Source organism: Lutjanus erythropterus, chromosome 2 (genome assembly GCF_056507025.1).
Source record: "Lutjanus erythropterus isolate fLutEry1 chromosome 2, fLutEry1.hap2, whole genome shotgun sequence".
NCBI classification, from domain to species: Eukaryota; Metazoa; Chordata; class Actinopteri; order Lutjaniformes; family Lutjanidae; genus Lutjanus; species Lutjanus erythropterus.
In genome coordinates this window covers 45,488,878-45,516,587 of record NC_139318.1, presented here as the reverse complement: position 1 = coordinate 45,516,587, position 27,710 = coordinate 45,488,878, and the positions used below count along the sequence as shown (strand labels likewise).

Genomic DNA, 27,710 nt, shown 5'->3' with positions numbered 1-27,710 from the left:
TAAAGCTACTGAGTATGATCTTTAAAACTTCTTTGTTGATAAAAGTAATGAACAGGCAGCTCAAATAAATTAATGATCCTTTCTGTGGTTATATTTTTAAGTAGTTTAACTATTAGTAAAACAACAATAGCAAATATTGGACTGTTTTTAAAGCTTCTGATATCATAGATTACACATGCATATTTACTTTGTCCCCACATTTATTATTATACAGTGCAACAGTTTGATGTTAAACTCTAATCCATCCTCATTAATCAGTAGGTTGTTGCACCAGCTTAGTTGTGGAGGAGTTACACTGTCATTTTGTAAAAACAGGTTACAAAATACAAATAATGAGCAATATCAAATTTACATCTTTAAGTCTTTGTAACTGTTTTCATGCTGGATTGACTATAAGACTACATCTCTGTACATATATAAAGACTCTGATATGCACACTTGGTTCTGAGCCGTACAGCTAACATGATTTGAATGATACAGAGACAGACGTGAGATTTTCTGCTTCATTTAACTGAGATGTGAAGAGTTTCTGGAAACACTTAGTTTGTTATAAACATTGTTAATGTGTTGACTTCAGCAGAATCTGTGATGGAAGTTTTCCTGATAGTCTTGTTTGGATTTTGATAATTTATGAAGATATTAAAGTGTGACACTGCCACCCTCACCCCGGTGTAAATAATCAATGAGCAGGACAGAGACAATCAATAAATGATCACTTAATAATGGATGATGTAACAGATAAATAGGGACGTTATCACATGTTAGCTGGTTCACGTATGATAGCATTCATTATTTCTTCAACTAAACAGTCTGCTGGAGGTTGTTTAATATCTGTAACTAGTCACTTCCTCTCTCTTTTTATCCAAAAGATGCAGCAGGTGAAGGTAGTTTAATTTCTGTGTTAATATTTTCTGTGTTAAATGCATTATGAATACTCATATTGTGGTCTGGGTTGACTGGAGACAGTGACATGGCAGGAAAGCTAGTAATTCTTATTTTTACTCTTTATCAACCATTTCTAATGTTACTGACTTTGAATCTTTGTCTGGTATAATGTTCTATGAGCAGAGTAGTGAACAATGTGTACACTGCATAAGAACTTCATAAGATAGTAATGATTGTTCTGGGTATTAAACAAACTCCCTGTTACCAGGAAAACAGAGTTATGGCCTGTGGAAAACTTTAGATTCTGACTGCAAAACCCATGAAAATATACAACACCAATTTCACAAAGGTTGAGAAGTTTTGTAAAATGTAAATAAAAATAGGATGCAATAAAAGAAAAAAAAAAAAACTTCTCAATACAAGGACAAGACATATAAAGGAACAGTTCACCCTAAAATGTAAATTCAATCATTATCTGTCCAAGTTTAGTTTTTTAGTCCAGAAAACACTGCTGGAGTTTCACAGGAAAACAACACTGCAGAATCTCCTAAACAAGTGAAGTGAATGGTGACCAGTTTTCAAAAGGAAAAAAACAAACAGAAGGAAAAAAAAAAGCCTTTTAGGCGACTTTCAAAACTTTCCCTTCATATGATTCCTTAAACCTGGACTATTGCTGGGAACACTTGGTTCTTGGAACAAAAACCTCTGACTGTTGAGGTGTGACTTGAATTTAAAGGGGTTTTCAAGACATTTTATCATTAATGACCATATTTATGTGTAAATCATCAAAGTACAAGAGAAATTATGAATGAGGTAAATGCACAAATATGTGTTGTATTATATTACAACAGTCTGCTGTAGGCTGCTTCATTTCCATCAGTAGTTTTGGTGTTTTTCTCCTTATTTTATCCAAATGATGCCTTGATATGAAGAACAATGACACAACACTGACATTAATATACTTTTAAGGGGAGTTTAATTTCTGTGTAGATTTTTGTGCATGCATTATGAATATATATTAATAAGATGATGATGATGTGATGCTTTCATGGAAACATAATGATCACATACATGTGATACATAAAGTTTGTGTGTTTGCACCTTAGTGATGCAAATTTAAGATGCTGTGGGATGGAAGTAATGGAAGTAAATGTCTGACTTTCAGAAGAGTCAGTAAACTAAACTGTGTCAGGATGTAAATGTTCTCACTTTAACATGATGGCCAGTGGATTACTTGTGTTTTGTAGATCAATAAAAAAAGGTAATTTAAAGAAAAAAGAAGGTAAAAAATGGAATTAGAAATAACAGTAAAATATAGCTCTGTGTTCTTTGTAAATAATTAAATTAAAAATATTATTTAGCATTGAATTTATTGCATTTAAAACCGGTGTTGTTAAAATGTCCATTAACCAGTGTTGTCTTACATTTGGTCCAATAGAGTAAATCTGTTGTGTTCTATAATTATTGTGGACATTCTGTTTACTAATATTTGCATAATCTTATGTTTTTCTTTTCTGTTAGGCTAAACTCCAGCTTTCATTAGATGAACGTGTCATCTGTGAACGTGACGGTGGTCGGTCGGGACCCTGATTCCTTCTCTAAAGCCATGACCAAGAACGTGATCGTTGTGGTTCTCGGGATCTTCATCAACTACATCAATGCAAGCCTCATTCACACCTTCAGCAGACACCAGGTCTGATTCTCCTTTAATACAATGACACCAGTAATGACTCATTTACTGAAGATATTTGGTAGAATTTAACATTTACACTACACTACATTTACACCTGAGGTTATTTTGGACAAAAAAAATAATTATTGTTAAACTGTAAAATATTCTGCTTCCAACAAAAATCTTTGTCACGAGTGTTTGATATGAACATCACAGGGATCATTGTAAAAATTGTGCATAAATGGATATTTCTGTATTCACAGAACTCAATTTTTATGTTCTACCCTCCAGATCTTCTACATGAATCCACGCTATATTCTATTTATTCATCTGGTGGTCAACGACATGATCCAAGTGACACTGACCATCCTCCTGTTTGTCATCAGCTACACCGTCTACAGATTAAATGTCTCCCTCTGTTGCGTCTTCATCCTGATTACTGTTTTCACCACTGAAAACACTCCTCTGAACCTGGCTTGCATGGCGGTGGAGTGTTTCATCGCCATCTGCCTCCCCCTTCATCATGTGCAGATCTGCACCATCAAGAAAACTTTGATTCTAATTGGTTTAATCTGGACAACAAACATGTTTTCTGCTCTTCCTGATCTCTTCATCACTTTGGCCACTCAGCCTCTGGACTTCTTTCATTCACGAGTGTTCTGCCTCAGACGAAATGTCTTCCCAAATCCCGTCATCATCAAAAAGAGGGATATGACATATGTAGTGTTTTTAGTTATAGTCTGGATCACCATCTTTTACACTTACTTCAGAATTCTGTTTACTGCAAAAACAGCAAGCAAAGATGCTAAAAAAGCCAGAAACACAATCCTCCTCCATGGTTTTCAGCTGCTGCTGTGTATGACAACATACGTCGCCCCCCAGTTATTAGATGTTCTGCAGCAGTGGTTCCCTAAGAATTACACAGACTCTCTCTTTGCTTATTATATTGTTGTACAGGTCCTGCCACGATCCATAAGTCCAATCATCTATGGCTTACGAGACAATACTTTCAGGAAGTACTTGAAAAGACATCTGTTGTGTTAAGACACCAAACTGTAAGCAAACATTCAAAAACTTTAGTGCAAAACTCCAGGCTTCACTCCCAGATCATTAAAATCTGTTACACCTTTGTGTAATTCCAAACTCATCTGCATATCTGAGGCGTTGCATTACATCCAGATTCAAGTCAAGTTAGATTTAGTGTCCATTCAGTGTTGGTCACTTCATTGTACAAATATAAAGTGTATAATAAACAGTGAACAGAGCCAACATGATGACACCCATTGATCTGTCAGAGTTTTCACCGTCTGAAAAGTTTTAAATTCATGCTCTGCCTCAGACTTGTGTAATGCCGTCCTCCAACCATTGGGGGCGCTGTATGACTGTGGTTTATGACATTTACATGTGCTGCAGAAAGTTCTTAAGAGACAGCCCTCATCTCCCATGATGCAATGCTTAGTTTAAGTTTGCTAGTTTATGTTTAAGTTTGCTAGTTTATGTTCCAAAATGCCAATATTACTTTTTGTGTTAGTGTTTGTAGTCTGTTTGTTCAGAACATGGTGGTTTCTGTTGGTATTTGTTATTTTTGTGCTGGTTTATTTTTACACCATGAGTGATGTTCACCCCAGCTGTGCTTTCAGTTCATTATTTTGGAATTTGTTTCTTTATGTTGAGTGCCAAGGTGGAAACACCATGAAGTGTGTTATTTAACTTAATTCATGCTGTGAAGCCCAATACAATATCCAGTGAGTGAAATATGTCAATATCGGCACCCAGTACCAATATCGGATTGGCTGGGTCCCATATCTAACATGTGAGATTGTAGACTGCCACCAACAGAACACTCCTTGCCTCACCCTCCCCTTCCACTTGCAATACGGTATGAAAAACTACAGTGGCCATGAAACCTGCAGAAAACATGCTCAGCCCTCTCTAGAGCCACTGTTTGGTTTGTCTGTTCTGGGCTACTGTAGGAACATAGTGGTTCAAAATGGCGGCCTCTGTGGAAAATGACCTGTTCAGTCAATAACTGCTCATTCTAGAGGAACAGAAACACAACAATTCTTATTTTCAGATGATTATACACTACTGAAAACAGACTTGTCAATATTACATTCCATTTGTGACACAGTCTGCCAATAACTCCTCGTGAATTTTACACACTGGTCCTTTAACATGCAAACACACACCTCTGAATCCTGAGAGGTGTGTTCAAATATAAAACCTGAGATTTACTGGAGTCATTCTGTCTGTGTTTTCGTCTAAATGCATCAACTACGGTAAGCAGCACCTACTGTACACTGCAGCCACATATCTAAAACTGTCACATTCAGTATTACAAACTCTGAGAATGAAATGTTTTCATCACTTAACTGAAGTTCATTCATCATTGATTTTAACTTTATAATACTCATCAGATCTTCAGGTACTCAGAGTACATAAAATGGAAAGGCAATAAACGTGGGTTATGTACACACAGGCCTGTCTGTCATGCTTTAATGGTTTCATTTCAATGATTATTAAATGCGATTAATGTCTGTATTGTTGCAGAACTTTTCATGTTGTCAGTCCTCTCTAACATTTATAGAAAACTGTTCTGACTCTGTTGGATGACACTTTTAAAGCTACTGAATATGATCTTTAAAACTTCTTTGTTGATAAAAGTAATGAACAGGCAGCTCAAATAAATGAATGATCCTTTCTGTGGTTATGTTTTTTCCATGATCACACTTTTCCATCCCATGAGTCTTAGTACACTAATGATAATTACAGTAAGTAAAATATTATTTTTTATATTTTAGATTGATGGTGTGATCATCTGCCTGAGGTGAGTTCTTCTTTCTCTCCTGATGTATTCACTATGTTCAGTATTTTTATGCAGAATTAATCTTCATAAATTTACATTTACCACTCAAGTTCTAAACAGTCCAGCTGTGTTTTGTTTCTTCAGATGATTTAGTTGATTTTAAAAATGGCACCCAAATTCAGTAAAACAACAATAGCAAATATTGGACTGTTTTTAAAGCTTCTGATATCATAGATTACACATGCGTATTTACTTTGTCCCCACATTTATTATTATACAGTGCAACAGTTTGATGTTAAACTCTAATCCATCCTCATTAATCAGTAGGTTGTTGCACCAGCTTAGTTGTGGAGGAGCTACACTGTCATTTTGTAAAAACAGGTTACAAAATACAAATAATGAGCAATATCAAATTTACATCTTTAAGTCTTTGTAACTGTTTTCATGCTGGATTGACTATAAGACTACATCTCTGTACATATATAAAGACTCTGATATGCACACTTGGTTCTGAGCCGTACAGCTAACATGATATGAATGATAGAGAGACAGACGTGAGATTTTCTGCTTCATTTAACTGAGATGTGAAGAGTTTCTGGAAACACTTAGTTTGTTATAAACATTGTTAATGTGTTGACTTCAGCAGAATCTTTGATGGAAGTTTTCCTGATAGTCTTGTTTGGATTTTGATAATTTATGAAGATATTAAAGTGTGACACTGCCACCCTCACCCCGGTGTTAATAATCAATGAGCAGGACAGAGACAATCAATAAATGATCACTTAATAATGGATGATGTAACAGATAAATAGGGACTTTATCACATGTTAGCTGGTTCACGTATGATAGCATTCATTATTTCTTCAACTAAACAGTCGGCTGGAGGTTGTTTAATATCTGTAACTAGTCACTTCCTCTCTCTTTTTATCCAAAAGATGCAGCAGGTGAAGGTAGTTTAATTTCTGTGTTAATATTTTCTGTGTTAAATGCATTATGAATACTCATATTGTGGTCTGGGTTGACTGGAGACAGTGACATGGCAGGAAAGCTAGTAATTCTTATTTTTACTCTTTATCAACCATTTCTAATGTTACTGACTTTGAATCTTTGTCTGGTATAATGTTCTATGAGCAGAGTAGTGAACAATGTGTACACTGCATAAGAACTTCATAAGATAGTAATGATTGTTCTGGGTATTGAACTCCCTGTTACCAGGGAAACAGAGTAATGGCCTGTGGAAAACTTTAGATTCTGACTGCAAAACCCATGAAAATATACAACGCAAATTTCATAAAGGTAGAGAAGTTTTGTAAAATGTAAATAAAAATAGGATGCAATAAAACAAAAAAAAAAAATTCACAATACAAGGACAAGACATATAAAGGGACAGTTCACCCTAAAATGTAAATTCAATCATTATCTGTCCAAGTTTAGTTTTTTAGTCCAGAAAACACTGCTGGAGTTTCACAGGAAAACAACACTGCAGAATCTCCTAAACAAGTGAAGTGAATGGTGACCAGTTTTCAAAAGGAAAAAACAAACAGAAGGAAAAAAAAAAAAGCCTTTTAGGCGACTTTCAAAACTTTCCCTTCATATGATTCCTTAAACCTGGACTATTGCTGGGAACACTTGGTTCTTGGAACAAAAACCTCTGATTGTTGAGGTGTGACTTGAATTTAAAGGGGTTTTCAAGAGATTTTATCATTAATGACCATATTTATGTGTAAATCATCAAAGTACAAGAGAAATTATGAATGAGGTAAATGCACAAATATGTGTTGTATTATATTACAACAGTCTGCTGTAGGCTGCTTCAATTCCATCAGTAGTTAGTGGTGTTCTCCGGTTGTCCGGCCATATGTGAGTCCATGCGTCCGTCCTTCCATCACAGATTTTTGTTTGCGCGATAACTTTTGAACGGGTGGACAGATTTGCACCAAATCTTGTGTGCTAACACTCTATAACAGTTAATGAACTGATTAAATTTTGGAGACCAACGCTTTCGAGATGGCCGCAAAATGGCCGCCTGACAGACCTGTCTCTAAAAACACACTTATGCCAATAACTTGGTCAATTTTAAAGCTTTTTTTATATTTGACTTTGATATATTTTTGAATAACTATGTTGGATACTATTAGGTAATAAAGGTAATAACTCTTTCCTTGCAATCTTTTCTCATTAACTGTATACTGTATCAATAGAGCCATAATTCTCAAACTCCTGGGACACTTGCAAATAGGATTTATAATGAATCAATGGTTTCAATCAGGTGTAGGAAACACAAAAAGTCACAGTTGTATGAAACTGTTGCAGGCGGAGGCATCAGAATCGACGCTTTAGCATCAACTTCTACCCGTTTTCATTCTCCTTATTTTATCCAAATGATGCCTTGATATGAAGAACAATGACACAACACTGACATTAATATACTTTTAAGGGGAGTTTAATTTCTGTGTAGATTTTTGTGCATGCATTATGAATATATATTAATAAGATGATGATGATGTGATGCTTTCATGGAAACATAATGATCACATACATGTGATACATAAAGTTTGTGTGTTTGCACCTTAGTGATGCAAATTTAAGATGCTGTGGGATGGAAGTAATGGAAGTAAATGTCTGACTTTAAGAAGAGTCAGTAAACTAAACTGTGTCAGGATGTAAATGTTCTCACTTTAACATGATGGCCAGTGGATTACTTGTGTTTTGTAGATCAATAAAAAAAGGTAATTTAAAGAAAAAATAAGGTAAAAATGGAATTAGAAATAACAGTAAAATATAGCTCTGTGTTCTTTGTAAATAATTAAATTAAAAATATTATTTAGCATTGAATTTATTGCATTTAAAACAGGTGTTGTTAAAATGTCCATTAACCAGTGTTGTCTTACATTTGGTCCAATAGAGTAAATCTGTTGTGTTCTATAATTATTGTGGACATTCTGTTTACTAATATTTGCATAATCCTATGTTTTTCTTTTCTGTTAGGCTAAACTCCAGCTTTCATTAGATGAACGTGTCATCTGTGAACGTGACGGTGGTCGGTCGGGACCCTGATTCCTTCTCTAAAGCCATGACCAAGAACGTGATCGTTGTGGTTCTCGGGATCTTCATCAGCTACATCAATGCAAGCCTCATTCACACCTTCAGCAGACACCAGGTCTGATTCTCCTTTAATACAATGACACCAGTAATGACTCATTTACTGAAGATATTTGGTAGAATTTAACATTAACACTACACTACATTTACACCTGAGGTTGTTTTGGACAAAAAAATTTAATTATTGTTAAACTGTAAAATATTCTGCTTCCAACACAAATCTTTGTCACAAGTGTTTGATATGAACATCAGAGGGATCATTATATGAATGAATGATTTTTTTCTTCTTATTATTATTGTGTCATGCACCAGCAAGTGCCCAGACAAAAACAGGTTTACAAGACACCATTATTTAGATAAAACAGACCAGAAACCAGAAAAACAAAACAAAACAAGAACACAACATAGCTCACAATTAATGTTAATTAAATAAGCTTTCCTGACGCTTTTCCCAAGCTTTAGAAAAAAAAAATTGGCCAACTTATAAACATTAAAATTAAACAGCCATTCCATTCTGTCATCGTCAGAGCAACAGAACATTTCTAGATTTTGAACGGACATTTCATTAAATATAGGTTTTCTTAACTCATCATAATAACAAGGACAATACAAAAGAAAATGTAATTCACTCTCAACTTCCTCCAGATCACACAGCTCACATAACCTGTCATCCTCCTGGATGTTTTTAAATCCACCAACTTCAAGGTTCAGAGGAAGGATTCCTGTTCTCAACTGTGCAACGAAAGACCTCTGACTCCCTGTAAGATTTGCTGTAACATAAAGTTCAGGACCATAATTGTGCTTGATTTGAATATATGTGCGTAATTTTGGTCTTAAAGTATCATTTAACCATTTTGCCTCAAATTTAGCAAGTAACTTTCCTCTAATTATGTTTATGCTACATGTTAAAGTATTACTATACATATATTGTAACTCAGCTTCCTCAAAGATATCATTAATCTCTTTAACACGAGGAGAGTTGTGCAATTTACTCCAGAGAAAAACCTTCTTATTGATCCTGTTTTCTGACATATTAAGCAGACGATTCCAGTCTAATCATCTCACATTTCTGCCTTATTGAACCAGGAATCCAACCCAAATCACCCTGAACAGCCAAAATAGGAGCAAACTTATGAACACCTACAAAAAAAAAAAAAAAAAAAGTGCAGCTCTGTTCTGTATGGAGTCTGATACTTTATCATCTTTAAAGCCCCATATTCCTGAAGCATAATTTAATATAGGGGAGACACACACATCATAAAGTTGTGAGTATGTAGAATATCCAAGATTTTTACATACTTTGAATTTGTTGACAACAGACCCTAATGCTCTCCCAGCTGAATCCACCAGGACTTTAATTCCAACCTCATAAGTCATAAATTCATCAAGAGTAAATCCCAAATATTTATATACCGGTGTATATTCCAGTATCACAGTACGGAGATTCATTATCCTCCCACTTCTTGGAGTCTCCTAAAATGAATAATCTGTGTTTTACTTTGATTTATTGATAACCTCCATCTGTAACACCAGATCATTAGCAAGTTTAACATATTCTGTAAATCATCTTCAGATTCAGCCAGGAGAGCAATATCATCCGCATACAACAAAAAACCCAGAGTTAAATTATCCAGATGTGAACCCAAATTAGATTCTTTGATTTCAAGAGCTAAATCATTAACATATTTCATAAATAAAGTAGGATAAAGGATATCACCTTGTTTAACACCAAAAGGCGTACTAAACCGGTCCGTTTGCATATCATTTACGTCTATGCAAGCAACTGGACAACTGTACAATGATTTTAATGCTTTATAAAATCTGCCGTCCACCCCTGCATTTAAAAGTTTGAATTTAAGTAGATCTCTCTGAACCCAGTCAAAAGCCTTTTGAAAATCAACAAAACATACAAAAGTACATTTATTTTCAGCGAGCCTTGTTCTAACAATTGTTGAAATTGAGTGGATATGGTCAATGCAGGCTCGATTCTTTCTAAAACCATTCTGCTCATCAACTAAAGATTCTGCAGTTTCCAAGTATTTTGTCAGCCTAGCATTCAAAATACTAGAATATAATTTATACACTGTACTAAGAAGACTGATTAGTACTGTAGTTAAGAGGTATTCTTGGATCTTGGATTTCAGCTGATTTTGGAATGGGTTTGATGATGGATTTATACCAAAGAGAAGGAACAACACTATGTTTAAAACAAAATTTAAACAAACAAAAAAAGCACATTTAGAAGAGGTGGTGACTTCAGTGATTCGTTTGCGATGTCCTCCACACCTACGGCTTTCTTCAACGTTGACCTCTCTATAGCAGTTTTCACTTCCTCCAAAGTAATATTGGAATTCAGAAATACATTTGATGAATATCCATCTTGATTCTTAAGTCTCTCCAACTCATCTTTTAAATCACATGCTTCTCTTAAAAAAATATCATCAAAATTAGAAGGAATGTGATTTCCTGAGAATAAATCAGCAAAATTTTGCTCCCATTTTTTAAGTAGAATTCTTTTCTAGTTTGAACAGTACCATTATTTAAGACAACCTCCATACGTATTTTCTGCAACCTCCTAGGTCCCAATTTATTAAGCTCTTTCCAAAACTGTTGTGGATTATTAGTCTTTAAGTAATCAAATCTTATTGACTGACCTCTCCAAAACTTCCTTTTATAGAACTGTACATTCTTATCAAAAAGCAATTGTGCCTGTCTGTATTTATCTCTGAGTTGTTGTCTGTTCAGATAATCATTACACCTTAAAAATTTCCTTTCAGCCACTTTCCTTTCGTTCCACAGCTTTTTAAGATGGGAGTTCCAGTAGGGTTTAAAACACCTTTCTTTCTGATGGGCCTTATATTGATTTGATTTTCTTGATTGGCATTGTTAGGATGTATTTCTGTGACCGGTGTGGGATGTTGTACGCTCCTACATGAAGTGTATGGTAACAGATATATGGCTGGCAGGGTGCCAGTAAGTCTGGTGAACAAGACTTTGTCCATCGTTGGCATATTTGCATGGTCCAAAAATAAACCGGTTATGTATAGTTAGGTAACCCTATATAAGCTGTCACTGTTGGAGTGTTCTTTGTTCATTCCTTCTTACTCTGCATACTGTATGATGTGGAAGAACCCGAGCTCGTATTAAACATTGTTTTCGGATACACCTGTGTCATCTCTTCTTTTGGGGATCCCACGATAATCATCATCGTAACAGGCATGTATCCATTTCCAGAATTAGCATGTTGCAAAACTGATTATACCAGCTATCAACATATAAAAAAATGTGCATAAATGGATATTACTGCATTAAAAGAAGTCAATTTTTATGTTCTACCCTCCAGATCTTCTACATGAATCCACGCTATATCCTATTTATTCATCTGGTGGTCAACGACATGATCCAAGTGACACTGACCGTCCTCCTGTTTGTCATCAGCTACACCGTCTACAGAATAAATGTCTCCCTCTGTTGCGTCTTCATGCTGATCGCCCTTTTCACCACTGAAAACACTCCTCTGAACCTGGCTTGCATGGCGGTGGAGTGTTTCATCGCCATCTGCCTCCCCCTTCATCATGTGCAGATCTGCACCATCAAGAAAACTTTGATTCTGATTGGTTTAATCTGGACAACAACCATGTTTTCTGTTCTTCCTGATCTCTTCATCACTTTGGCCACACAGCCTCTGGACTTCTTTCATTCACGAGTGCTCTGCCTCAGACAAACTGTCTTCTCAAATCCTGTCATCATCAAAAAGAGGGATATGACATATGCAGTGTTTTTAGTTATAGTCTGGATCACTATCTTTTACACTTACTTCAGAATTCTGTTTACTGCAAAAACAGCAAGCAAAGATGCTAAAAAAGCCAGAAACACAATCCTCCTCCATGGTTTTCAGCTGCTGCTGTGTATGACAACATACGTCACGCCCCACTTATTAAATGTTCTGCAGCAGTGGTTCCCTAAGAATTACACAGACTCCATCTTTGTTTATTATATTGTTGTACAGGTGTTGCCAAGATCCATGAGTCCAATCATCTATGGCTTACGAGACAATACTTTCAGGAAGTACTTGAAAAGACATCTGTTGTGTTAAGACACCAAACTGTAAGCAAACATTCAAAAACTTTAGTGCAAAACTCCAGGCTTCACTCCCAGATCATTAAAATCTGTTACACCTTTGTGTAATTCCAAACTCATCTGCATATCTGAGGCGTTGCATTACATCCAGATTCAAGTCAAGTTAGATTTAGTGTCCATTCAGTGTTGGTCACTTCATTGTACAAATATAAAGTGTATAATAAACAGTGAACAGAGCCAACATGATGACACCCATTGATCTGTCAGAGTTTTCACCGTCTGAAAAGTTTTAAATTCATGCTCTGCCTCAGACTTGTGTAATGCCGTCCTCCAACCATTGGGGGCGCTGTATGACTGTGGTTTATGACATTTACATGTGCTGCAGAAAGTTCTTAAGAGACAGCCGTCATCTCCCATGATGCACTGCTTAGTTTAAGTTTGCTAGTTTATGTTCCAAAATGCCAATATTACTTTTTGTGTTAGTGTTTGTAGTCTGTTTGTTCAGAACATGGTGGTTTCTGTTGGTATTTGTCATTTTTGTGCTGGTTTATTGTTACACCATGAGTGATGTTCACCCCAGCTGTGCTTTCAGTTCATTATTTTGGAATTTGTTTCTTTATGTTGAGTGCCAAGGTGGAAACACCATGAAGTGTGTTATTTAACTTAATTCATGCTGTGAAGCCCAATACAATATCCAGTGAGTGAAATATGTCAATATCGGCCCCCACTACCAATATCGGATTGGCTGGGTCCCATATCTAACATGCGAGATTGTAGACTGCCACCAACAGAACATTCCTTGCCTCACCCTCCCCTTCCACTTGCAATACGGTATGAAAAACTACAGTGGCCATGAAACCTGCAGTAAACATGCTCAGCCCTCTCTAGAGCCACTGTTTGGTTTGTCTGTTCTGGGCTACTGTAGGAACATAGTGGTTCAAAATGGCGGCCTCTGTGGAAAATGACCTGTTCAGTCAATAACAGCTCATTCTAGAGGAACAGAAACACAACAATTCTTATTTTCAGATGATTATACACTACTGAAAACAGACTTGTCAATATTATATTCCATTTGTGACACAGTCTGCCAATAACTCCTCGTGAATTTTACACACTGGACCTTTAACATGCAAACACACACACCTCTGAATCCTGAGAGGTGTGTTCAAATATAAAACCTGAGATTTACTGGAGTCATTCTGTCTGTGTTTTCGTCTAAATGCATCAACTACGGTAAGCAGCACCTACTGTACACTGCAGCCACATATCTAAAACTGTCACATTCAGTATTACAAACTCTGAGAATGAAATGTTTTCATCAGTTAACTGAAGTTCATTCTTCATGGATTTTAACTTTATAATACTCATCAGATCTTCAGGTACTCAGAGTACATAAAATGGAAAGGCAACAAACGTGGGTTACGTACACACAGGCCTGTCTGTCATGCTTTAATGGTTTCATTTCAATGATTATTAAATGCGATTAATGTCTGTATTGTTGCAGAACTTTTCATGTTGTCAGTCCTCTCTAACATTTATAGAAAACTGTTCTGACTCTGTTGGATGACACTTTTAAAGCTACTGAATATGATCTTTAAAACTTCTTTGTTGATAAAAGTAATGAACAGGCAGCTCAAATAAATGAATGATCCTTTCTGTGGTTATGTTTTTTCCATGATCACACTTTTCCATCCCATGAGTCTTAGTACACTAATGATAATTACAGTAAGTAAAATATTATTTTTTATATTTTAGATTGATGGTGTGATCATCTGCCTGAGGTGAGTTCTTCTTTCTCTCCTGATGTATTCACTATGTTCAGTATTTTTATGCAGAATTAATCTTCATAAATTTACATTTACCACTCAAGTTCTAAACAGTCCAGCTGTGTTTTGTTTCTTCAGATGATTTAGTTGATTTTAAAAATGGCACCCAAATTCAGTAAAACAACAATAGCAAATATTGGACTGTTTTTAAAGCTTCTGATATCATAGATTACACATGCGTATTTACTTTGTCCCCACATTTATTATTATACAGTGCAACAGTTTGATGTTAAACTCTAATCCATCCTCATTAATCAGTAGGTTGTTGCACCAGCTTAGTTGTGGAGGAGTTACACTGTCATTTTGTAAAAACAGGTTACAAAATACAAATAATGAGCAATATCAAATTTACATCTTTAAGTCTTTGTAACTGTTTTCATGCTGGATTGACTATAAGACTACATCTCTGTACATATATAAAGACTCTGATATGCACACTTGGTTCTGACCCGTACAGCTAACATGATTTGAATGATACAGAGACAGACGTGAGATTTTCTGCTGCATTTAACTGAGATGTGAAGAGTTTCTGGAAACACTTAGTTTGTTATAAACACTGTTAATGTGTTGACTCAGCAGAATCTTTGATGGAAGTTTTCCTGATACTTTTGTTTGGATTTTGATAATTTATTTTAATTTATAATTTATGAACATATTAAAGTGTGACACTGCCACCCTCACCCTGGTGTAAATAATCAATGACCAGGACAGAGACAATCAATAAATGATCACTTAATAATGGATGATGTAACAGATAAATAGGGACTTTATCACATGTTAGCTGGTTCACGTATGATAGCATTCATTATTTCTTCAGCTAAACAGTCGGCTGGAGGTTGTTTAATATCTGTAACTAGTCACTTCCTCTCTCTTTTTATCCAAAAGATGCAGCAGGTGAAAGTAGTTTAATTTCTGTGTTAATATTTTCTGTGTTAAATGCATTATGAATACTCATATTGTGGTCTGGGTTGACTGGAGACAGTGACATGGCAGGAAAGCTAGTAATTCTTATTTTTACTCTTTATCAACCATTTCTAATGTTACTGACTTTGAATCTTTGTCTGGTATAATGTTCTATGAGCACTGCTGTGCTGAAATGGCCCCACAGTTTAGCCATTTTGCTGTGGCTTGTTTACATGTTGCCCTCCGACTGCACCTGTACATGTGCACCTCTCAACAGATATGGGATAAAAACGGGAAGATGGCTCACTCGCCACTAGGGGTGGGCATCGACACCCGGTTCTACTTTAGAACCGGTTCCAAAATTATAATTCCATTGACATCATTAAGAAATTGTATTTTCAGTTCCACTATTGATTCCCACATGTTAATTTAACTCATGCATATGCTTATAGACTTCAGGTTTGCACATACCACTATGAGATTTAACTCTATACAAAGTTATATACAACCCCCTCCTTGAACCACCACCTTACCGTGATGGAGGGGTTTGAGAACCTGAATGATCTTAGGAGCTATGTTGTCGGGGGCTTGTTGCCGCTGGTAGGGTCTCCCAAGGCAAACAGGTCCTAGGTGATGGGTCAGACTAAGAGCGGTTCCAATGCCCCCAATGAATGGTTTGAGATCAGGGATGTCTACATCGCCCGGCTTGCCGTTACCGGGGCCCCACCCTGGAGCCAGGCCCAGAGTTTTGGCTCGCAGGTGAGCGCCTGGTGGCCGGGTCTTTGCCCACGGGACCTGACCGGGCTCAGCCTGAACAAGCGACGTGGGCCCGCCTTCCCGTAGGCCCATCACCTGCGAGAGGGTTCAGAAGGGACCAATGCAGTGTGGTTTGGGTGGCAGTCATGGGTGGGGGCCCCGACGACCCAATCCCAGGACAGGGAATCTGACTGTGGGGACATGGAATGTCACCTCACTGGGGGGGAAGGAACCTGAGCTAGTGCGGGAGGTTGAGCAGTACTGGCTAGAGATAGTCAGGCTCACCTCCACGCACAGTCTGGGCTCTGGAACCCAAATCCTTGAGAGAGGCTGGACTCTTTTCTACTCTGGAGTTGCCCACAGTGAGCGGTGGCGGGCTGGTGTGGGCTTGCTTATAGCCCCCAGCTCAGCCGCCATGTATTGGAATTTTCCCCGGTGACCGAGAGGGTTGTCGCCCTGCGCCTTTGGGTCGGGGACAGGTGCCTCACTGTTGTTTCAGCCTATGGGCCGAACGGCAGTGCAGAGCACTCGGCTTTCTTGGAGACCTTGGGAGGGGTGCTGGAAAGTGCTCTGACTGGGGATTCCGTCGTTCTTCTGGGGGAATTCAACGCCCACGTGGGTGGCGACAGTGTTACCTGGAGGGGTGTGACTGGGAGGAACGCCCCCCCATCTGAACCCAAGTGGTGTTCTGTTATTGGACTTCTCTGCTAGGCACAGTTTGTCCATAACGAACACCATGTTCAAGCATAAGGGTGTCCATCAGTGTATGTGGCATGGGGACGCCCTAGGTCAATGATCGACTTTGTAGTTGTGTCAACTGACCTTCGGCCGTATGCCTTGGACACTTGGGTGAAGAGAAGGGCTGAGCTGTCAACTGATCACCACCTGGTGGTGAGTTGGATCCACTGGCAGAGGAGGAAGCTGGACAGACTTGGCAGGCCCAAACGTATTGTGAGGGTCTGTTGGGAACGTCTGGTGGAACCCTCTGTCAGAGGGGTCTTCAACTCTCACCTCGGGGAGAGGTTTGACAAGATCCCGAGGGAGGCCGAAGACATTGAGTCTGAATGGACCATGTTCTCCACCTCCATTGTTGACGCGGCCATTCGCAGCTATGGCTGTAAGGTCTCCAGTCCCTGTTGCGGCAGCAATCCCCGAACTCGGTGGTGGACACCGGAGGTAAGGGATGCCGTCAGGCTGAAGGACTCTTATCAAGCTTGGTTGGCTCGTGGGACTCCTGAGGCAGCCGACGGGTACCGGCAGGCCATGCACGCTGCGGCCCGGGCGGTTACAGAAGCAAAAGTTCGGGGAGGCCATGGAGGAGGACTACTGGTCGGCCTCGAGGAGATTCTGGCAAACCGTGTGCCGCCTCAGAAGGGGGAAGCAGTACCCTGCCAACACTGTTTACGGTGGTGGTGGGGAGCTGTTGACTTCAATTGGGGATATTGTCGGACGCTGGAAGGAATACTTCAAGGATCTCCTCAATCCCACTGACACGCCTTCCGTAAAGGAAGCAGAGGCTGGGGACCCAGAGGTTGACTCATTCATCACCCAAGCTGAAGTCACTGAGGTAGTTCAGTAGCTCCTCAGTGGCAAGGCACCGGGGATGGGTGGATAAGATCCACCCTGAGTACCTCATGTTGTAGGGCTGTCTTGGTTGACACACCTCTGCAACGTTGCGTGGCAGCTGGGGACAGTGCCTCTGGACTCGCAGACCGGGGTGGTGGTCCCTCTATTTAAGAAGAGGGACTGGAGGGAGTGCTCCAACTATGGGGGGATCACACTCCTCAGCCTCCCTGGGAAAGTCTATTCCAGGGTACTGGAGAGGAGAATCTGGCCGATAGTCGAACCTCGGATCCAGGAGAAACAATGCGGTTTTCGTCCTGGTCGGGGAACAATGGACCAGTTCTATACCCTCCGCAGTGTGCTTGAGGGTTCATGGGAGTTTGCCCAACCAGTCCACATGTGTTTTGTGGACTTGGAGATGGCATTTGACTGTGCGCCTCATGGCATTCTGTGGGAGGTGCTTCGGGAGTATAGAGTTCAGGGCCTCTGCTCAGGGCTGTACGATCTCTGTACGACCGGAACAGGAGCTTGGTTCGCATTGCCAGCAGTAAGTCAGACCTGTTCCTGGTGCATGTTGGACTCTGGCAGGGCTGCCCTTTGTCAACGGTTCTAGGCGCAGCCAGGGGCTGGAGGAGTCCGGTTTGGGGACCACAGGATCTCATCTCTGCTTTTTGCGGATGATGTTGTCCTGTTGGTGCCTTCAAACCAGGACCTTCAGCATGTACTGGGGCAGTTTGCAGCCGAGTGCGAAGCGGCTGGGATGATAACCAGCACCTCCAAGTCCAAGGCCATGGTTCTTGACCGGAAAAAGGTGGCTTGCTCCCTCCAGGTCGGAGGAGAGTTCCTGCCTCTAGTGGAGGAGTTCAAGTATCTCGGGTCTTGTTTACGAGTGGGGGGAGGATGGAGCGTGAGACTGACAGATGGATCAGTGCGGCGGCAGCAGTAATGCAGTTGTTGCTCCAGTCTGTCGTGGGAGAGAAGGAGTTGAGCTGAAAGGCGAAGCTCTCGATTTTCCGGTCAATCTACGTTCCTACCCTCACCTATGGTCATGAACTTTGGGTCATGACTGAAAGAACAAGATCTTGGATACCAGCGGCTGAAATGAGTTTCCTCCGCTGGGTGGCGGAGCACTCCCTTAGAGATAGGGTGAGGAGCTCTGTCACCCGGCAGGAGCTCGGAGTAGAGCCGCTGCTCCTCCACGTCGAGAGGAGCCAGCTGAGGTGGCTAGGGCATCTATATCGGATGCCTCCTGGATGCTTCCCTGGGGAGGTGTTCCGGGCATGCCCCACTGGGAGGAGGCCCCGGCGAAGACCCAGGACACGCTGGAGTGACTATGTCACTCGGCTGGCCTGGGAACCCCTTGGGATCCTCCCGGAAGACCTGGAGAAGTCTCCAGGGAGAGGGAAGTCTGGGCATCCCTGCTTGGACCGCTGCCTCCACGACCCGGCCCCGGATAAGCGGAAGACAATGGATGGATGGATGGACAGAGCAACAACAGTCCCCACCTCCTCACAGCTTCAAAAGCATTTATCCTAAAACAGGTGTTGTTAAATTGTCCAATAATCAGTGGTATCTTACATTTGGTCCAATAAGGTAAATTTGCTGTGTTCTATAATTTTTGTAGACTTTCTTTTCACTAAACCACATCTAATCAACATAATGTTGTGTTTTTCTTTTCTGTTAGGCTAAACTCCAGCTTTCAAAAGATGAACGTCTCATCTGTGAATGTGACAATGGTTGGTCGGCCCCCAGATTCCTTCTCTAAAGCTGTGACCAAGAACGTGATTGTTATGATTCTTGGGATCTCCATCAACTACATCAATGCGGGCCTCATCCACACCTTCAGCAAACACCAGGTCTGTTACTCTTTTGATACAATGACACCCATTTCCTGCTGAGCCTTTCTATGTTGAAAAGAAAACCATTTGAATTTGGTTAGAAGATGCTGCTGGGGGGCCTGTAAACAGGACATATATAGTCACATCTTAGAGGACCAGTGTGTTGGATTTAGTGGCATCTAATTGTGAGTTTGAAGATTACAAACACCACACGTCATCTTCCAGTTCCAAGTGTGTATAAGAACCTACAGTGGTCCTGAAACTGTAAAAGGCCATATCAAGAGCTAATGTTTGGTTTGTCTGATCTGACAGGGGACCTGTACCCCCTGTAGATAAAATTCTATGGAAAACAATGACTTTGTTTTTCAGGTGATTATACACTAATAAAAACATTTCTGCCAGATTCTGCCAACAAGTCCCCATAAATCTTGCACAGTAAACATGTAAGTTAGCAAATGTTAGCTAACAAATTTTCCACAAAACAGCACACTGTAAAGTCTCAGATAAATCAAACATATGATAATCTTACAGACGATGATGAATAATGATGCACTGGTGTAGACTGAACTACCCAACAGAAGGGTGGGGCAACATGGACCAAATCAAAAAAATTTTTGACCAAATAACTCAGTATTGATATTTACTGATATTGCAACAGTATTGTAATGGTGCTTTCACAAAATATAAACACACTGAGATTTTTTTTTTTAACATGTATTTTCTTCTGGCTTTTTTCCCATCTTTAACTGTAAATGACAGCTTAAGATATGACAGTAAAGTGGGAGAAAGTGGGGGAAGATAACAGTCAGACATCTGATGCAGAGGACTCACAGCGTCTGTTCATGGGGCGAACGACTAACTGGGCCAACTGAGCTACCAGGCCACCCACAATGAGATTTTTGATAAATAATCATCAGTAATGTGGATATAATGGCAAAGTGCGAAAAGGCAAATCATAGAAGAGCTACAAAAGTCTATTCAGTTCAGAAAATTACATCTCTTTACTGTAATGCAGCCTTTAAAACCAGGACAAGACAACACATCTGTTATATCATAATATTCGACCAATAGTCTAATACCATGATATTGATTAGGGCTGTGACAATAACCATATTAACGCAATACTGCAGCCATGTGATGCCTACCACAGGGGTTGAGCTCGTCACCATCATCACGGCAAATTTTATTTTGAAAGGTCAATCTCCCGTTGATAGACACCTTAAGATCAGAACTGTCACACAGGTCAGGAACACAGAGTAAAACATCTTGGGATTGATACTGGACAACTAATAACATGCTAACAACATTAATAACAACACTTCAGAACCATGTTGGCTGACAAGTCTGCCAGACAACTATGACAACTGATCACGGTGCAAATAAAATCAAGTTAACAAGAACACTTGGTCGTATCAGGTGTAAATGCAGAGACTATAGATCTCATGTGAGTAGTATCTGTAAATAGGAAAAAAGTTGCCACAAATATTAATCTGATATTTGCTCATGTCGGCGTGGAAAGAATATCCATTATTTTGGCAAACCGATTTTCCCCTTACATGTTGCTTTGTTCTTCCCTCCAGATCTTCTACATGAATCCACGCTATATTCTTTTTATTCATCTGGTGGTCAACGACATGATCCAGTTAATATTGTCCATCTCCCTGTTTGTCATCAGCTACACTGTCCGCAAAATAAATGTCTCCCTCTGTTGCATCCTCACCCTGCTTACTCTTGCCACCATTGAAAACACTCCTCTGAACCTGGCTTGCATGGCGGTGGAGTGTTTCATCGCCATCTGCCTCCCCCTTCGCCATGTGCAGATCTGCACCGTCAAGAAAACTTTAACTCTGATTGGTTTAATCTGGACAACAACCATGTTTCGTGTTCTTCCTGATCTTTTCATCACTTTGGCCACACAGCCTCTGGAATTCTTTCATTCCCAATTGTTCTGCGTCAGAAGAGCTGTGTTCCCAAATCCTGTCATCAGCAAGAAGAGGAATATCACATATTCAGTGCTTTTAGTTATAGTCTGGATCACCATCTTTTACACTTACTTCAGAATTCTGTTTACTGCAAAAACAGCAAGCAAAGATGCTAAAAAAGCCAGAAACACAATCCTCCTCCATGGTTTTCAGCTGCTGCTGTGTATGACAACATACGTCGCCCCCCAGTTATTAGATGTTCTGCAGCAGTGGTTCCCTATGAATTATACAGACTCTCTCTTTGCTTATTATATTGTTGTACAGGTCCTGCCACGATCCATGAGTCCAATCATCTATGGCTTACGAGACAATACTTTCAGGAAGTACTTGAAAAGACGTCTGTTGTGTTAAGACACCAAACTGTAAGCAACCATTCAAAAACTTTATTTGGGTCTTTTCCATCTACGTAAAAGAGAAAGGAGAGCTTTGCACGACTCCAGGCTTCACTTTCATGTAGACAGTGTAAAGCCGTTACACCTTTGTGTAATTCCAAACTCATTTTGGCCTAAAATGTGTTGTATTGTGAGGTCACTGTGACCTTTGCCCTTCAACCACTAAAATCTAATTACATTCTTGAGTCCAAGTTGTAATGTGTGCCAAATTTAAAGACATTCCCTCAAGGTGTTTTTGAGATATTACATTCACAAGAATGGTATGACCAAAAACAATGCATCTGGCCACAGCTGTCTCCAGAATAGAGCCGCATATGTACACAAAGAAAAAAATACAGGCTGATGGGTTGATTAGTTTGCCAGATTAGTTGCGGACAAGTTTCAGGTCTGTTGGTTGTGTATGCAGGCAAGCAAATGACATCATCCCCTCCAGGCTAACGGCTGGCTGAGAGAAATACAGATTGTACAATGAATAGTGGAGGGAGCCACGATGACATCACCCAGTGGTTTGTGGACAATCATTTTGAAATCTCCAGTTTGGCTTTACAGCCGCCGTCATCTTGTTTTTGTGGAACTACCAGTGAAAACAAGCGACCATATTTAGAAGAGAGGGTGGAACCTGAGGAGGATAAGTATTGATATGACTAGCATCATTTTCTCATTAGCTCTCATGCAGTCAGATTTCTTTTTGCAACCAGTGGAGTTGCCCCATGTTGGCCACTAGAAGAAATGCAGATTTAAGGCACTAAAGCATTGACTTTTCTTTTCAGATCCAGAGGCCATGTACACTTGTTATCCTGAGTATGAGACACAAAAATATCAACAAGTTCTGTCAAAATTAAGTGACATAACTTTCTTTGTTTTCTATTCATTAAATTGGAGTGAATAGGTCCAGTTTTTACTAATGACTAATACTGAGGATTTGTGGCTTTTCTCCGTTTTATATCACTTAAAATTGACAGATGAAAACAAAAATGATCATTTCAGCCCCATTAATGACAAATGTGCATCGTAATTGTGTCTTCATTGATGAACTGTTTACTGTTCGTTGGCACATATTTGGTTGGTGAGATTAGTCACCAACTAAGGTGACCAGGCCACTTGCCAACTGCAAAAATGTCCTCTTTTTTTGGACATGTTTTAATTTTTTTAAATTTTTAAACTAGATGAAGAAATGGTATGGTGTCTGCCAAATAAATTATTTCTTCCTCGTGTTCCCTCACCTTAAAAATCTTCTCCTGGTTTGGTTTTAAAACACTGTTGAGATGATCTTTCCTTGGCATCTTATTCATAATATTAGACTGAGGTAAAATTATTATGGCAACACTTGTTATACTGTAACGTCATTTATTCGCCTGCAGCATTGATTAATACATGTTCAGCACCATAGAAAAAGTCAGCTTCAACTTATGTTGTACCTCAGCAGCTCTCCCTTAGAGCAGAAACACTTGTAGGAAAAGAAGTTCCTTTGCTAATGCATACCTTAGAGACCTAACATACACTGAAACTAGGAAACGCAGACCTGGCTGATTCACTGGTCTAACTCTACTATGAGGGTGTGTTTTAGATCAGAGGTACACACGTTCATACTCTGTGTACTCTCTTTATATAAACTCCTGCACAAGCACAATCATATTATAGCAGATTAATCTCCAGATGAGAATCCACAATCTGAGTTCAGTATAAAATCATTTGCTTCACTTGTCAAATTCTAGTTTCATACAAAACGTTACACAAGGGCTTGAATAATTAAGTGTATGCGACCTTGTCAAATGTTTGCTTTGAGATGATCTTCATTTTATGATGTTATGTCTTTTCCTTTTTACACCAGTTCATCAGCTGATGACATGAATTTCACACCAGTGGACAGAAATGTGACAGGAGCTGTGAACTACTTGGACACGTTCCTCGCGGCTCTCGGCAGGAATGTGACCGTCGTCGTTCTGGGCGTCACCATCAGCTACATCAATGCCACTATGGTCCACACATTCAACAAACATCATGTGTGTATTGTGCTTATGTGCTTATGTGTATTATGTTTTGTTTAATGTTTTTTGTTCCATATTATGTCTCTGTTTTACTGTTTGTGCTTGCATCCTTTTGTCCTTTGCATATGTATATCTTTTTTGTTTTTAGTCTGCTTTTGTCTGTGCTTACCTGCTTCTGTGCTTTTGTAAAGTATGTTTTCTTTAATGTTTATGGTTATATGGTCAATGCTTTACTATTTGTGTTTATGTGCTTTTGTCTGAGCTCATCTGCTTTGCCCGTGTCTTTCTGCACATGTATTTGTCTTTTACATGCCATCAGTCTGCTTTTGTCTGTGCTTTTGTGCTCCTGTGGTTTCATAAAGCATGTTTGCTTTAATGTTTTTGGTTATATGGTCAGTGCTTTACTTTTTGTGCTTTTGTCTGCACTTCTGCACATTATCATTTAAAGTTTGAATATATAATCACCCTGCCAGGGACTGCAGATGAAAACATGGACTTAAATAAGATAATTTCTGTGCATTAAATAAAATAAACAAACATACTAGTTTTCATAGTTGGGTGAGGAAGGTAAAGAGGCAGTATGTGTACGATGTTTATGAAGTTGCAAACAGCTCTCTCTCATTTTTTTCTTTGCTTCTCTCTTTTCTTTTCACAAACAGGTGGTTTTAACAGTATTGTGCCATATGTTGAAATTCAAGACACTAAAACAGTTGCCACTCTTTTGCAGTTAATAGTGTTTTCTCACTCCTGCACTCTAAGAGTGTTTTTTTTCTAACCTGCATGTGTATTTGGAGTATTTCCTACAGAAAGCTGAGAGAGAACAGGAGAGGTGAAGCAGCACTTTCTCTCTAGTACAGAACAGAGATAACATGATGGTAGACTGATCTTTATTTACTGTTTGTTCTCATCCACAGTCTGTATGATGAAGTAACAACAGAAACACCAGCATGGTTGAATGTTCACACCCAAATCATGCTTTTTACATTATACAGTACAATGTGCCTCAAAGGACATCAGCAAAAAGTGAGAAGTACCTCTTGTCATTCCTCAAGCGACATATTCAAATAGTCTGATTGTCGATTCAAACTTCAAGATATTCACTTTTCTAGGTCTGCAACTAATGATTATTAACAGTCAATTATTTTCCTGATTAATCAATTAGTTGGTCCATAACATTGTATCAGTGTTCAGTGATATCAGTGATATTTAATTTATTGTCACAGAAGAAGAAAGAGAAGAAGAAATAACAGAATTCTGACCTTTTATTTTCTTAAAAAATGACAGTTTATGATTCTGAGTTTACTATGATGGGAAACAGAGAAAAGCAACACATTCACACACTGGAGAAACTGGAACTAGAAAATAGTTGGTATTTTGTTAATTTACTGAAACAAATTAATCAAAATAATCAATTTTCTAACAGTTGACTAATGAATTAATGGACATTATTTCATTATCAATTAATGTGTCAGTTATTTTCTTGATTAACTGATTAGTTGTTTGGTCTATAAAATGCCAGAAAATGATGAAAAATGTCGATCAGTGTTTCCAAAAGTCTTCAAATGTCTCTTTTTTGTCCACAACCCAAAGAGATTCAGTTTACTCTCAAAGAAGAGTAAAGAAACCAGAAAATATCCACAGCTAAGAAGCTGGAATCAGCTTTAAAAAATGACTAAAATCAATTTATTAATTATATATAAATAGTTGGAGACTGATTTAATAATCGATTCATATTCGATTAATTGTTGTGGTGCTTGAATGGAGTTAGGGATGTTCTGTGTAACGCAATCTCACTTTACATTTGTACAATTTAGATCTTCAAGTCAAACCCTCGCTTCATCCTTTTCATCCACCTGTTGTTCAACGATATGATCCAGCTGACGACCAGCATTTCCCTCTTCATCATCACCTACACCTTCCACACCATCTACGTCTCCGTCTGTTGTCTCCTCATCTTGCCGGCTGTTCTCACCACACAGAACACCCCTCTGAACATAGCTTTCATGGCAGCAGAGTGCTACGTTGCTGTCTGCATTCCCCTCCGCTACAACTACATATGTACAAGCAAAAGAACATACATCGTCATTGGTTTAATGTGGACAATGAGTTCACTTTCTATCATGCCAGATGTTTTCATCCTTTTGGCCACTGAACCTCTGGAGTTCTTAAATTCAAAAGTGATCTGCCACAGGGACTCGGTGTTTAGGAGCACCTACAGTTTAAAGAAGAGGGATGTATCCCACATATTGTTTCTGGTCATGGTTTGGCTCACTCTGTTCTACAGTTACTTCAGAATTGTGTTTGTGGCCAAAGCTGCTGAGGCAGCAGCTAAAAAGGCCAGAAACACTGTCCTCCTTCAAGGCTTTCAGGTGCTGTTGTGCATGATGGTCTATGTGCAGCCTATGTTACGTCAAGGTCTCATGTACTTGTTCCCGGGAAACTTGAGAGTCATATACTTTTTTATTTTCATCATTAACCAAATCCTCCCTCGCCTGGTAAGTCCTATTATCTACGGACTGCGAGACAAAACTTTCAAGAGCTACTTTAAAAGGTATCTTCTATGTACCGTAACCATGAACATCCATCCCACAACAACACTGAAGATAATATCCTAAAATAGTTCTAGGGATTGCAACTGGCAATTATTTTCTTAATCAATTAAAATTGAAAAATGCTGATCAGTATTCCCAAAAGCCCAAGATGACATCCTCACATGTCTTGTTTTGCCAACAACCCAAAGATCTTCAGTTTACTGTCAGAGAGGAGAAAAGAAACCAGAAAAGATTCACTTTAAAGTAGTTGGAATCAGACAATTTTAACTTTTGTTTTCTTAAAATAAGTTACTCAAACTGATAGATCAGTTAATTTTCTTTTAATGACGCATGTATGTGACATACTTTAATAAATGCTGAATGTGAATAATTAACAATACATAATTATTAAAGATTATGTTATTGGCTCAGATGAACCAAATTTGAAATGAGGATGATGCTTGCCTGCCTCAGCTGTCCTGTATAATGACATTTTATTGTTGGTGATCTAAACTTGGACAAGCTTAAAAAAATCAATTCTTAACTATCTCAAATAAACTAAATGGTTCAGTGTCAAATCATTTATGAAATTCTGTTTCTACCGGTTTATGCTGCCATCCAGACGTCTTTTTCAGAGACGTCCCTGATTATTTCAGCGAGACGATGCCAAGACACATTGTGGACGTGTTCCAACAGTGTGTCCACATAGTAAAAGAGTTCAGGAACTAGACTGACCTGCAGGCAGTCCAGACCTGTCTCCCATTGAAAATGTGTGGTGCATTACAAAGCACAAAATACGACAACAGAGACCCCAAACAAGAAAGAGAAAGAATTTCACTTTAAAACTTGTTTCCTCAGTTCACAAACACTGACTGAATGTTAAGAGAAAAGAAGATGTATCACAGTGGGAAACATGATCCTGTCACAACTTTTATGAAATGCCTTGAGTTGAGAATGTGTGTATATTTAAAAAAAAAATTGTTATTAAAGTTTATCTGTTTAAAGATTAAATATCTTGTCTTTGTTCTGTATTAAATTGAAAATATTCAAGAACTTTTTTCAGTTCATTTTTACTGTTTTTATTTTTGTCTTTCACAAAGTCCAAACTTTTTAGGGGTTGTATTTTGGACTGACAGGCTCAAATTATCTAAAGACAGCTGTTGCCCACCTATACACAGCTGAGTAGACGTCACCTCTGGTATTCTGCAGGACTCGTGCATCATCCTACTTAATATAAAGCCATGAAACTGATTTCAGGCTCAGTCTGTGATCAGTGAGGTGGTGACTGAAGTGTACTGACTGAGGTAAGAAAGTCTTTGATGCTGTCATACTGGATTGTTGCAGTACTTTATTATGATGTTGTTCACAGTAACTATAAGCTTTTTG

The 27,710-nt window shown here is 38.9% G+C and overlaps 3 protein-coding genes and 1 pseudogene across 3 annotated transcripts; all 4 read left to right on the top strand.

Moving 5' to 3' along the window:
* Positions 1–2,298: 2,298 nt before the first annotated feature.
* LOC146332292 (odorant receptor 131-2-like) lies at positions 2,299–3,835 on the top strand. The gene is made up of 2 exons (XM_084746078.1): positions 2,299–2,578; positions 2,849–3,835. The coding sequence occupies exons 1-2, from the start codon at positions 2,429–2,431 to the stop codon at positions 3,599–3,601; spliced, it is 903 nt and encodes a 300-aa protein (XP_084602204.1). The 5' UTR covers positions 2,299–2,428; the 3' UTR covers positions 3,602–3,835.
* Positions 3,836–11,811: 7,976 nt separating this feature from the next.
* LOC146332291 (odorant receptor 131-2-like) lies at positions 11,812–12,755 on the top strand. The gene has a single exon (XM_084746055.1). The coding sequence runs from the start codon at positions 11,818–11,820 to the stop codon at positions 12,559–12,561; it is 744 nt and encodes a 247-aa protein (XP_084602181.1). The 5' UTR covers positions 11,812–11,817; the 3' UTR covers positions 12,562–12,755.
* A 6,541-nt stretch (positions 12,756–19,296) lies between these two features.
* On the top strand, positions 19,297–21,779 carry LOC146332290 (odorant receptor 131-2-like; annotated as a pseudogene).
* Positions 21,780–23,652: 1,873 nt separating this feature from the next.
* LOC146332289 (odorant receptor 131-2-like) lies at positions 23,653–26,768 on the top strand. The gene is made up of 2 exons (XM_084746042.1): positions 23,653–23,808; positions 25,608–26,768. The coding sequence occupies exons 1-2, from the start codon at positions 23,653–23,655 to the stop codon at positions 26,406–26,408; spliced, it is 957 nt and encodes a 318-aa protein (XP_084602168.1). The 3' UTR covers positions 26,409–26,768.
* Positions 26,769–27,710: the final 942 nt, after the last annotated feature.

Bases quoted from the DNA above. Each gene is read 5' to 3' on its own strand.
- LOC146332292 (XM_084746078.1), top strand. From the start codon at position 2,429: ATGAACGTGTCATCTGTGAACGTGACGGTGGTCGGTCGGGACCCTGAT. The intron at 2,579-2,848 runs GTCTGATTCTCC...TCTACCCTCCAG, and splicing joins ACACCTTCAGCAGACACCAG to ATCTTCTACATGAATCCACG.
- LOC146332291 (XM_084746055.1), top strand. From the start codon at position 11,818: ATGAATCCACGCTATATCCTATTTATTCATCTGGTGGTCAACGACATG.
- LOC146332289 (XM_084746042.1), top strand. From the start codon at position 23,653: ATGAATTTCACACCAGTGGACAGAAATGTGACAGGAGCTGTGAACTAC. The intron at 23,809-25,607 runs GTGTGTATTGTG...TGTACAATTTAG, and splicing joins ACACATTCAACAAACATCAT to ATCTTCAAGTCAAACCCTCG.